The sequence below is a fragment of the Ptychodera flava genome, chromosome 16 (genome assembly GCF_041260155.1).
Source record: "Ptychodera flava strain L36383 chromosome 16, AS_Pfla_20210202, whole genome shotgun sequence".
NCBI classification, from domain to species: domain Eukaryota; kingdom Metazoa; phylum Hemichordata; class Enteropneusta; family Ptychoderidae; genus Ptychodera; species Ptychodera flava.
The window spans coordinates 594,860-607,019 of NC_091943.1; the positions used below are offsets into that span (position 1 = coordinate 594,860).

General features: G+C 36.7%; 2 protein-coding genes across 2 annotated transcripts in view; both read right to left on the minus strand.

The window, feature by feature from the left end:
- LOC139152445 (rab GTPase-activating protein 1-like) overlaps positions 1 to 6,118 on the minus strand; it is a 58,052-nt gene extending 51,934 nt beyond the window's left edge. The window contains exons 1-2 of the mRNA XM_070725557.1: positions 5,983 to 6,118; positions 5,075 to 5,567 (exon numbers count right to left, since the gene is read on the minus strand). Coding sequence (XP_070581658.1) covers positions 5,075 to 5,549 — 475 coding nt within the window. The 5' untranslated portion in view covers positions 5,550 to 5,567; positions 5,983 to 6,118. The remainder of the gene's footprint in view (positions 1 to 5,074; positions 5,568 to 5,982) is intronic.
- A 214-nt stretch (positions 6,119 to 6,332) lies between these two features.
- The window catches only part of LOC139152447 (solute carrier family 35 member F3-like), a 30,598-nt gene continuing 24,770 nt past the window's right edge, over positions 6,333 to 12,160 (minus strand). Inside the window, exons 6-7 of the mRNA XM_070725561.1 lie at positions 9,364 to 9,453; positions 6,333 to 8,882 (exon numbers count right to left, since the gene is read on the minus strand). Of these exons, the coding sequence (XP_070581662.1) occupies positions 8,704 to 8,882; positions 9,364 to 9,453 (269 nt within the window). The 3' untranslated portion in view covers positions 6,333 to 8,703. The remainder of the gene's footprint in view (positions 8,883 to 9,363; positions 9,454 to 12,160) is intronic.

Below are 12,160 nucleotides of genomic sequence, written 5' to 3' on the forward strand. Positions count from 1 at the left end.
TGCTTCACGAACTCTACGGCGAGTGGAGAGGGCGCAGTCAGAATTGTAACATCCTTAGCTCGATTATTGAACCAATCTTTTTTAAGATTGGGGATTTAGTCGAGCGGTTCGTCTGTTGTCCTCTGCGCTAGGTGATTGGGTGCCGTGCGTTGTGGGTTCGAGTCCCGGTTGAAACCATCGTATTTCAAGTACTGTACATTTCATTCAATTTCAAGTGTTTTAAATTTCCTTGTAAAATGGCTACCTGTACTGTAATTGTAAATGGTATACACAGCATGTTATTTGTCCATTGTTAGGTAAATTAAGCATGGTCCATCTGTCATATTGTATTTCGGACAATACTGGCTTTACCACACAAAACACAGATATGTACCTAAGGTTAGAGGTCACCTTGTGACATCATGTAGTTCAACTGTTGGCAACTGAAGGAATTTTTAAAATACCAAATGACGTCTCATTGATATTTACTGGACATACAGCCATGATCAGATGTGAGACAGGAGTGAGTGCCAGTGATTAATCATACAACAATAAATCAACAACAATTACACTGATTAATCTGCCATGCTTAATACACATTCCTATCTAAAATCACAACTGTAGGTTTTTCAAACTGATCTCAATCAATTGAATCATTCTCTAGTCACTGCCAATGCTGGCCAGGTCTGTTGATCAATTCATATATACCCAAATGAACCAACTGTTCACAAGGAGTGCCAATTTTAAACTATACACACAACCACACCTATATTTGTGGTGCACTGTACTAGTCAGAGGGCCCAACCCAGAAGAAAAAATTTCATTCAGTGGATACTTTACCTACATTATGTCAGATGAAAATATGTGTTCATAATGCAAAGGTTTTGAAAAGAGAAATTTCAATGAAAAGCAAGAGACAGAAATGAGGATTTTAGACCAAAAATTGTGGTTTTCTATATTTTAATTTATCGACAATCTTAAGGCTCAACTACATTCACAAGAATCATATGTCTAAACAGGGAATTCAATGAAAAAAGTACTGTACATATTTTCTGTTGGCTGTTATTTTAATTTGACATTCTTCAACATCATGTTTACATTCTACCTCAGGGCTGTAGAAAATAGTGGGCAAAACCAACCGGCTGTCAGCTAAAATTTTACCAGCTGTGAAAATTTAATTTTAGTAAAACATTAGGACATTTTTCACTAACTTAATGTGCACACACACTACTTGAATCCATATATACTTTTATTTTTGCCACCTTAACCAAAATTTCCTACACCCCTGTACCTGTTGAAACAACTGCAGAGCAAAAGGAACACATGAAAACAACTGTTTGAATGGATTGAAGTCTTAAAGTACTGTATACAAGCAGAAGATAAAAAATTACATACACATGATACTTGAAATGAGTTGACATATGAGCATTTCCACCAACAATAAGAAACAAATGGAGAAATTGTGCCAAAACAGCCACCATGTAATGATACAAAGCTGTCTGTAGAGTAGTTTAATATTTGCCAATTCCAATCACTGGCACAGAGCACACTGCCATGCCTGCAGTGTGAATTAGAATCACCCTTGGCAGCTATCTTTCTCACAGATGCACAAGCACTGATCACAACAAGTGGATCTGATAAGAGACAAAGTGGCCAATGGAAAATGCCGACACTGTACACTCAACAAAGCACAGTGAATTAGAAACATTACAATTTCATATTGATGATAATATCTCCCTATTCATAAGCTGCCCATTAACAAAGACCATAGGATGAAAGAAGTATTGTATATCACAACTACTTAAGGGTATCTACAGGGAATCTTTTTTCCCAAATGGAATACATACTTTGAATAGACAAATGACACATATTTAGAAAAACAGGAAAATGATAATGTAATATTTTGTTGTTATGTTCAATTTTCCTCTACACAAAGTACTATTGCATCTTACAGCAACCTTCATGACATGATAGTATTTTCATTTTTTCAATTCATTTTTTAAATAATGTATTTTGGATCCAGCTCAAGGCTGCTGTTGATTTGTTGTCCTTCTATATCACTGAAAATTATTATATTTGAAACATATTTTCCTGTTAAACAAAATCCTCAAGTCTTGAGTCAAGTAACTAAAATTCTACAGTCACAAGAAATTATGTTTCACTTGAATCCTTCAGTTGGCAACTTTGCATATTAAAGGACCCTCACTCCCAAATTTTCCAAACTTTGTTCACAAGATAGCAAAATTGAATGTACTGTCTGGAAATGAGGTTTTTGGATGAAAAAGTTTGTTGCTTTAATCTTAACATTCCAATAACAGAATTACAGAGACAAATACTGATTGGGTAAAATTTGTAAAAAATTACAAATGAAAGTTTCAAGTAACACTACTTTGTTGTATCACATCTGTCACGGAGACTATAACTGCAGTACATTAACTACAGTACATGGTAAGTTAAGCCAGCAATGTCTTTTTATTATGATCTTTTATATTTCATGGTTTCATTTCTTGAAAACTGATCCGAGAATATCAGCCATAAACTGACATAATTGTTTAAAATTTCATACAGTATGCTGTGTATGTATATAATACACGTATGTATGTATGTATGTATGTATGTATGTATGTATGTATGTATGTATGTATGTCAGTGTTTTCTCTGCATGTTCACTGAAGGGGGCAATTTCTGCTCCATTCATGAAAATTTGGGGCAGACTTGACATTGTAGGGGCAGGAACAACAGGAAATTCACAGGTCACTACACTATGCGCTTTGGTCACCATCGTACGGGCGTATTTGCCTGCTGTGTTTTTTTGCGCGATTTTCGCGCTGGCAGTATCTGTTAAAGGGCGGAAAATGGCTCGAAATGCGCAATTTGCGCAATTGCGCAGTCGAGAGAAAACCTGGTGTATGTGTGTATGTATGTATGTATGTATATATGTATGTATGTATGTGTGTGTGTGTGTGTGTGTATGTATGTATGTATGTATGTATGTATGTATGTCTGTCTCCTTCAGTGATATGCCACAGTTTTTCTTGTTTACTTATTTCCCTTGGTTCAGAAACTGCTTTCACAGTATTTATACTGACAATACTGCTGCTAATGGCATCATTCTATTTCAAGGCTACCCTCATTACAAAATAATTTCAAAAATTCCAATCATCAACTGTTATGAACATTTTCTGGTACCGGATCCCTTGAACATAGTGAGTAATGCAGATTTCATTTTCCAAATAAAATTTATCCATGAGAAACTCATAACTTATCTTAAAGAACTGCCTCTCCTACTTGTACATAGATCAATCATAGTGATTTGATGTACAGAAAACCAAGAAAGTACATTTTTGGATGCAAATTTGCTGCACGGAAGTGATCAGGCAGTGTGTTGTTCAGTAGATCCGATCGATACACAGAAGAGTTTCATATTTAAGTATTTACACAGGAAGTAAATGTCCTGTGATTATGAATGCTGTCAACGCTTTTGAAACTGCATTTCATGGACTTAGAGTGTGACAGCTGTGAAATATCGGGAAAGTGGATGGGTTGCACTCTCAGAGACAATGAGGCATTTATTTCGTGGAGGTATGGGGTGAATGAACTTTGCTCACAGTGAATGAATTCCGTGACTGATCAATGCTGAGCACCTGTTCAAAATTGAAAATATCACATTCATTCACTTGGATGAGAAACTGTAATTGGTGACACTTGCTGGAATTGAGTAGTTCAAGGTAAATCAGAGACAAATATCAGTCCACACACTACACCTTTATAATCTACCGTTTCCCATTTTTCTTCCATCACTGTATCATGACACTGAATCAATATCCCTGCACTTCATTAGCGTACAATGTTCAGATGAAAGATTATATTATCATTCATCGATATTCCCCTTTCTTAAGGTAGATCGCGCCTCGGGGACAGATATTCGGACTCTCAAATTTTTACCACTTATGGGGGTTCATTTTAAAGCTCTTCATGTAAGAAAACTTTTTACCGGCTTACTTTTTCAAAAATCGAAAATTTTATTTTTCCTCCACAGACTTAACACAGGGATTTTGAATTTTGAATTTTAAATATCGATAAATCCTAGGTTATTTGTTTCTCTAGTACCAAAATTTGCATGGTGACCCCCGATTTTTATTCTTGATTTAGTAAGAGAATGGTTGAAAGTTTCATTAACAAAAGTTTGAGCAAAAGTTTGAGTCTTTAATTTTCGAAGTGCATACTACCTTAAAGAAATTCTTGCACAAACATCACCGAGGTGTGTGGGATAATTTGATGCCATGTTACTGTATAATCCAGAAAATGTTAGAAAGTTTTATGAAATTAGGCTGCCAATGTCCATTATTTTGTGGGTGACCAGGAAAATGGTGTCGTCAACGAGTTGTATCCTTTTTCACATGTGAGATGGGAAATTGATAGGAAAAGTTACTGACTCACTAGTGAGTTTGCTGATAAATGAACACACTCAACAAGACTGGCACTTTCCAATAACTGAATTCTAGAGTAGGCATTCTGATGTTTAGCACACTGCAGCTGACCACGGTGACGTAGGCTGAACAAATTTTGACTGTAACATTTATGTGTCCACTGTCACATTGTGTCCCTGAAGTCACTGAACTTTGCACTTTTGGGTGTCTATTTGAATAAAAATGGCAGGTGTACAGTTATCTTTTGAAATGGCAATAAGCCAATCTACCATTTTACGTTGTTTGAAATTTCAAGCTATGTACAGTTCATATCCGTACCCCTATAAGAAAACATTTCCTTGCAAATGACCTCTCATATTGAACAGGTGTTACCATCATCCCATACATTAAGTTGACCATTTGACTCTGGCTGTCTGGAATTTCATCCAAAAACAAAAGATTGTGTGTCAAAACACAATAGCTATAGTTTGACATCACTACAGTCTATTACATAACACAATCCATAAGGACACCCATATGGAGATAGCAATTTGACACAGAAAAACTGTATGACCATGTTAAGTATTGAAATGTTCAGCTGTTTAACTGGTGTACTATGTTGTACAAATGAATGAACATTCTCTCTCTCTCTCTCTCTCTCTCTCTCTGATTCAGCTTGGACTTACCAGTTTTCAGGTCTTTTGGTCTTTCTTGTTTCTGATTGTCTGTGATATCAGATGTTGTTCTTGGTCGGGCCAGAGTACTTCTGTAAAACGTACTTTCTCCGACACTTTTCCGTACTTCCGTAGTGGGTAAATTCTGGATAATTTTTCCTTTGCTTGTGTTATTCCGTGCTATATTCGAGCTGTCTGTTCGCTTTACCCATATATCCTCGGTCTCCTTTTTCTGTTCAGGCTTTTGATCCCGTGTAGTGTTATTACTCTGGCTCTCTGGCTGTTCATTCATCACCTCCTCAAGGTTCTGTTTCAATTCCTCCATGTTGCCATTCCCGGCGATTTTCAGACCTGTCTCTTCCTTCACTGGTTTCAGAGCCCCGTTACCGTCGCCCGCAGCGTGCGCACCTTCGGACGGCGATACTAGGACATACTCCTCAGCCGTCGATAACGAATCTGTCGAACTACGGCTGACTGTATCGTCCATTTAGGTGTGTATTTGACGCTGGAAGCAATTGGAAAATCCCATTTTTCCTTGCCCGTCAATTTCAAACACGAATTTTCATGCGGAATAGGACACAGATAGCAGTACAAACCCCACTTGTCACTGTCAGGTTATTGGTATTTTTAATAGGGGGCGGGGCTGTCAAGGTAATCGAAGTCAAGATAGTTCGTATCTAAAACGAATGGTAAAGTATTGGACACCTATTGAGGCCCTAAAGAATAATTTGTAAGTCTAAGGTGAACCAATCGGAAGTTAAATTTTTTCTTCCTATGTACATGATTTACAGTGATGAGTGTACAGTGTGGGAGTTTGATTGTCAACTCGTGAATTTCGGTCTCTCCAGGACGATTTGGTAAGGCTTCTTCAGATGACGCATGCATTTTTCATGCTGCTTTGTCATATAGAATATTCTTACCTGTATTTTATTTTAGCACTCACTTTCCCTCTGGAATATTTTCGAGGCCAAGGCTACAGAATCCAGGTTTAGTCATAACGAGTGTTTTTACAAATCTGCCCATGCGCGAGAGGAAACGCATGGTGTTATGGGTAAAGAGAACACACAAACAAATGAATACATCAAAAATTATATTGAGGGCGCTGCAGATTCATCCCACGTTCTCGACCCTTCCACATGCCGCATTCATACATGTACATACAAAGACTGGAGATTTTCCATGTATATCGATACACAAAATTCAAATTCGATACACACACATTTTCATTCCAAATGCATACATACTCAAGTCAGTGATAGCAGGACAACCATTTCTTTAAACTAAATATTACATCTTTATTAAATTACATTCCAATATCTCATATCAGATTCAAATTTATAAAAAAACACCAACTTGCTAAGCAGTGGTATCGATCATTCTGAATGACATCAAAATCACAGCATAATAATCATGATAATCAAAATATTCTTCAGGAATACATGACAACCAGGTATGAACTGAAAATGCTCCCGTGTTCCAGTATACATTGCCATTGTCTCTAAATTGACACTTTTCTCTGAAATTATGCAGGAGTTAGTAACTTTCTTAACACTTACTATGATAGGCATCACGAGCAATATTAATCATGTATCATCTAAATCGATGATTCTTAGTATGCAAATTAGAAATTAGCTGAAAATGCTTAACTCTTTTCACTGTTGTCATATCTTTGAATCATACTTTGAATCATACTGTACTTTTGTAAGTTTAAGAAATCCTTTTCTTTAAAACCTGTAAAATTGGTCAATTTTCATTCATACAATTTTGATAGTTTGTCATGCACCATCTTGAAAGACCTGGGCAGGTATTAATATACAATGCTCTCCATGCTTTGGGAGACGACACCATATTTGTCAGAAGCCTGGTTCAACTTTCAATTACTTGGGTAAACTTAAAAAGGTGGACATTTGCTTTCAAAAACAGCAATTTCGTCCAAATTTGGCAGAAATTTGTTTTAAATTTGAATTTAAGTTCAATGTAAGCATACACTATTTCAAAACAGTAATTAACCAAATTGACACTCCATGCTCATGGAGGACCAACATGTTACATATGGGCATACTCCTTTGGTTTAAAAGGTCTTTGACCAAATTTAGAAGTTCTGAAGCATTTTTTCAAAGTCACCCAACTACTTTCCATTTCTATGACATCAAAAGGTCCATGGCTGGCAACAACTTTAATATCCAATAATAAATCACAAGTTATATTTTAGGATATCATACAGTCCTCCTTGTAAACATTGCTCAGCAACTTGAATGGTTCATTATCAAGTCAAGGTGCAATGACACTAGAGAGATGGTTGATGTAATGGCAGAATGATGACTATATTTACATGTAAAAAACAGGAAAAAAAAGTAAAATCTAAGAAGACTTTTGCAACTAGGTCTTAACTTTGTATACATTTGTTTCTTTTGAGACTTTAAGCTAATCAAGTCCAGTAGTACTACTTTAAAATAAACCCCAAAAATGGACTAGTGATAGGAAAAATATTTCAAAAAAAAGGTATTTATATGTAATAACAGTTGCATTTATTGACATGTGGAGAGAGAGAGAGAGAGAGAGAGAGAGAGAGAGAGAGAGAGAGAGAGAGAGAGAGAGAGAGAGAGAGAGAGAGAGCGCAAAGCCCAAAGTTTGGGGTTTTTTACTGTTTTCAGAAACTAGGCCATTTCCATTTTCAGACAAAAAAGCATGAAAGATTTGGTCATAAAAGATCCCCCCCACCCTTACAGCTGCTTGGGTAAGAAAACACAGAGTTGATATCTTTAAAGTAGTATGCATTGTACAAGGCATATGGGAGCCACAAATATTACTGAAAAAATTGTTATCACTAAACAGAAATCAAATATCTTTCCTTTAATCTTCTTGAGAAGGCAAGAGAGGCACTTGTGGAATTTTTTACTTTTTCCATGTCTATGAACCAGTAAATTTGCAGAATAATTCCATGACACAAAATGCCAAGTCACGGCATGGTCCATTTGAGGAGGGGCTGCGGTCACTGTGACTGTATATCACAGGACATAAAGAAACAATATATTGAGTCCAATAGATATGTTTACTGTGTAATGTTACAACAAGAACACGATCATTGTTTTAACCACCGAAGACAAATTGCATTGATGTTTTGGTCAGAGTTTGCATAATTTTCAGTAAAAAACCTACCACTTGGCAAAAGTAGAAAGTAGCAACTCTGAAGAACAATTCTTACAGTGGTTTGTGTAGTACAGTTGGCAATACGGGACCTAGAGACACTGTTTCAATTGAGGAGTTGCCGATACTGTCCAGTGTCCATCTGCATATCTATGACGTTACTTGTTCCATGACCAGCAACCATGTGTCTCCTCAGTTTTGGTGCCATCATTTTGCATCTTCGAACCAATAAACGACCAAAACTCATATTTTCAGGGATTTGACAAAGTTTCCTTAGCAACCATTGCATAGATACTTGAATCCTTCTGTGTTGCCTTAAAGCTATTCACGTAATGTCTTCTGTTAGTTTCTACTATGGGTAGTTTTCCAACTGATATATTGCACATTTCAGTGATCCAGAAAAAGGTATTGAGATGAACTTATTCATGTTCAAGGTCATTCATGTTCAAGGTCAAGGTCTAAATTTGTTGGCACAGAAATGACTGGAGTTGTTCTCAACCAAAACAAGTGGCAGACACTTTAGGCTGCTTTCCATTGATAGTGCAATCCTGACAAACTTCTTTACTTGTATCTGATCTTGGAATAAGCATGAGAATGAATCCAGCACCGATGGAAAGCAAAGCTAGGATCTTCAGCCAAGAGAAGGCCACCTCATAGGCCAGAATGTCTACAACTGTGAAAGAGAGACAAGATCATACAATGTATAGTTACCAATGAATTCAACTCTTTGAAAAGTTTATTTAGGGGGGGGGGAAGGGGGAGAGAAGCAGAAATAAAATTATGTAACTCCCCCGCCACAATACCTTTACTTTTCAGTTACAAATTATATGAAATTTTTAGCGGAAGCATGATATGAAGACTGGAGATGTTTTTCTGTCAACTTTGCTCTATATTTTTTTGGGGTCATTTTTAAGAGCCATCTCCTCCCAAGATCAAAAAATAATCAACTGAACACTGTAGAACAGTGGGTCAAATCATGCTTATGGTTGTGATCCCTGGCCTTGCTAAAAAGAAACAAATGGAAGCATACCCCTTAGTATAATGTTGAACTGTAATATGGCTGACTCTGCGATCCAAGTACATCTCAACCTTGTATATACATCTGCAATAGGACCCTGAGGTAGTTGAAAACTTAAGAAATATTTCAGACTTACCAATATTTATTGGGATTCCGACTAACGTTCCTAGAGAGATGTTGGCATGAGATGTACAGACACTGCCAAATATCACAAGAAAGGTGAGGACTAAAACAAAACAAAACAAAACAAAAATGCATGAGGGCAGGTCTGGCATCGTCTCCAGTAATTCTTGCACAGAATAAGTGTATTTGAATGATATTGCTAAGATGGTTGTATTTCAACTTTGTTGGTAAAAACACAGAGGACATTAGGAATTTTCATGAGACAAGTACATTTGTTGGTTGTTGATGTGCACACAGTAAATGGCCCCTTTAGGGCCATTATTGACTCATTAAAGAGACAAAGTCAGCCATTTTTCATGAATTTTGTTTGATGCAAGATACTATTGTGACAAAATTTATGAAACTAGTGGGGTCAATCAAATGTGGATATTAAAGAACTCCAAAGAATTGTTACATATTTTACAAAGTAACAAAAACATGTACAATTCAATCCACACATTTGATTTTTCAACGTTGTACACAACCATCCCACATAACAAACTTAAAGACAGGCTATCATATCTCGTGAAGAAAGCCTTCTTTTACAAGAATGGTAGTTGTAGGTATGAATACATTGCCATCAAGCGCAACTTAGGCTATTTCACCAACAACAGTGATGCCAAACTCAAATACAGTGATGTTGAGGTGATTCAAATGCTATATTTCCTAATTGACAACATATTTATCAAATTTGCTGGCATGACATTCAGGCAAATTATAGGCATTCCCATGGGCACAAACTGCGCCCCACTTCTTGCAGACTTATTTTTGTATTCGTATGAAGCAGAGTTCATGCAATCACTTCAGAAATCTGGGTGTAAAAGGATTGCCAAGCGATTTAACAACACCCACAGATATATTGATGATCTCATCAGTTTAAACAATCCTGGTATATCCAATTATCTACACCACATCTACCCAGATGATTTAGAAATAAAAGAAACAACTGAAAATGTGGACTCGGCATCATACCTAGATGCATTGTTTGAAATTAGACATAATACACGATTTCAATTTTGAAATCATAAACTTTCCGAGCAATATACCATCATCTCCAGCTTATGGTGTGTATATTTCACAACTCCTCAGATACAGTAGAGCATGCCATTCATATGAAGACTTTCGAGTTAGACACAGCCTATTAGCTCAAAAGTTAGTGAGGCAAGGATTCTCAGAAAGTAGATTAGTGAAATCATTTAAGAAGTTCTACGGTAGATACGGAGATGTTGCATCAAAATATGACCTGTCTGTTTCTCAAATGATGAGTGACAGCATACCAAATTTTGACTCACAAAAGTAATTTGGTGAATTCACCAAATAACAATGAATTTGTCACTTTGGGTCAATCTTGACGGGTGCGGCTAGCTGGCAGGGTACGCTTACCCATTCCGGACACCTGGTACCACCACTATTTCGTGGTTCAAGATGGCCCCATTGCCTTTGTCATCATCTATATGTTCCTTGGACCTGGTAAATTTCATAGTTTACCTTGAATGATAACGATTATTGGACCTGATTTGATGTCTATACTACTTATATTGTTTGACATGTTGAAAGATACTGAATGAATGGGTGACCATGCATATATTCGACCCCGGTTTTAGACAAATTAGATGAAACCATGGCGAAAATGAATTAATGGTCATGACCATTTATTCATTTTCGCCATGGTTTCATGTATCGTGTCTAAAACCGGGGTCGAATATATGCATGGTCACCCATTCATTCAGTGTCTTTCAACATGTCAAACAATATTAAAGCCCCATTGAATAGCTGCTAATTTTATGCATTATTTTCATGATTTTATTTTCAAACCAAAGTTGGTTCATTTAAATCTACTTACTGAAGGACGTGTATTGAAGTATCACTGCTCGCTGATTTTGACCATGCCAACACGTTTTAACAGGTTAAATAACAAACGGGTGCTGCACCCATAAAATGGCGCCCCCATGGGAAAATAGAAAAAACAGTATTTCCTGCACATATACATCGTGATCATAACAGAAACAAGCATGATGCCCAGAGTTTTCTCTCGACTGCGCGATTGCGCAAATTGCGCATTTCGAGCCATTTTCTGCCCTTTAAAAGTTACTGACTGCGCGAAAATCGCGTACAAAACACAGCACGCAAATGCGTCCGTATGATGTTGACCCAAGCGCACAGTGTAGTGATCTGTAAATTTGCTGTTATTTCTATTCAGAATATTCCCCTGGAAAAGACAAAATATCGCCTGTCATTCAATTTTGGTGACGTGCATAACGTGGAGTGGACGCATCGAAAAGAAAACACAGTAAAGGACATAGTTGTGCTTCAGTCTCCATGGATACTAGCGCCATTTTATGTTCATGTTTTGTTAGGATATGTTGTTTAATGTCATTAGTAAGCATTAAATAATACTGCCCCCTCAAATGTCAAGTTTGCTCCCTAATTCTGATGAATGGGGCAGAAATTGCCCACTTCACTGAACATGCAGAGAAAACACTGGATGCCATTTACTTGAATGCACAACACACGAAGGCTAACATTTTGTTGTTGTAATCTTTATTTTCTCTGTCATATGATTAGGCCAAAAAAAAAAAATTGTGCTGTTCCGATTACATAGTTTTCAAAAATGGGGTAGGTAGGTAGGGAAATTTTTTTTTTCATTTTTTTTTTATTTCTCAATGTGCATTTTGTACGCGTTCAAACAAACTACCAGGGAACAATTTCCTCATGAAATGCACTAAAATTGAATACCAATTTATTAAAATAAAATATTCATCAGTAGAATT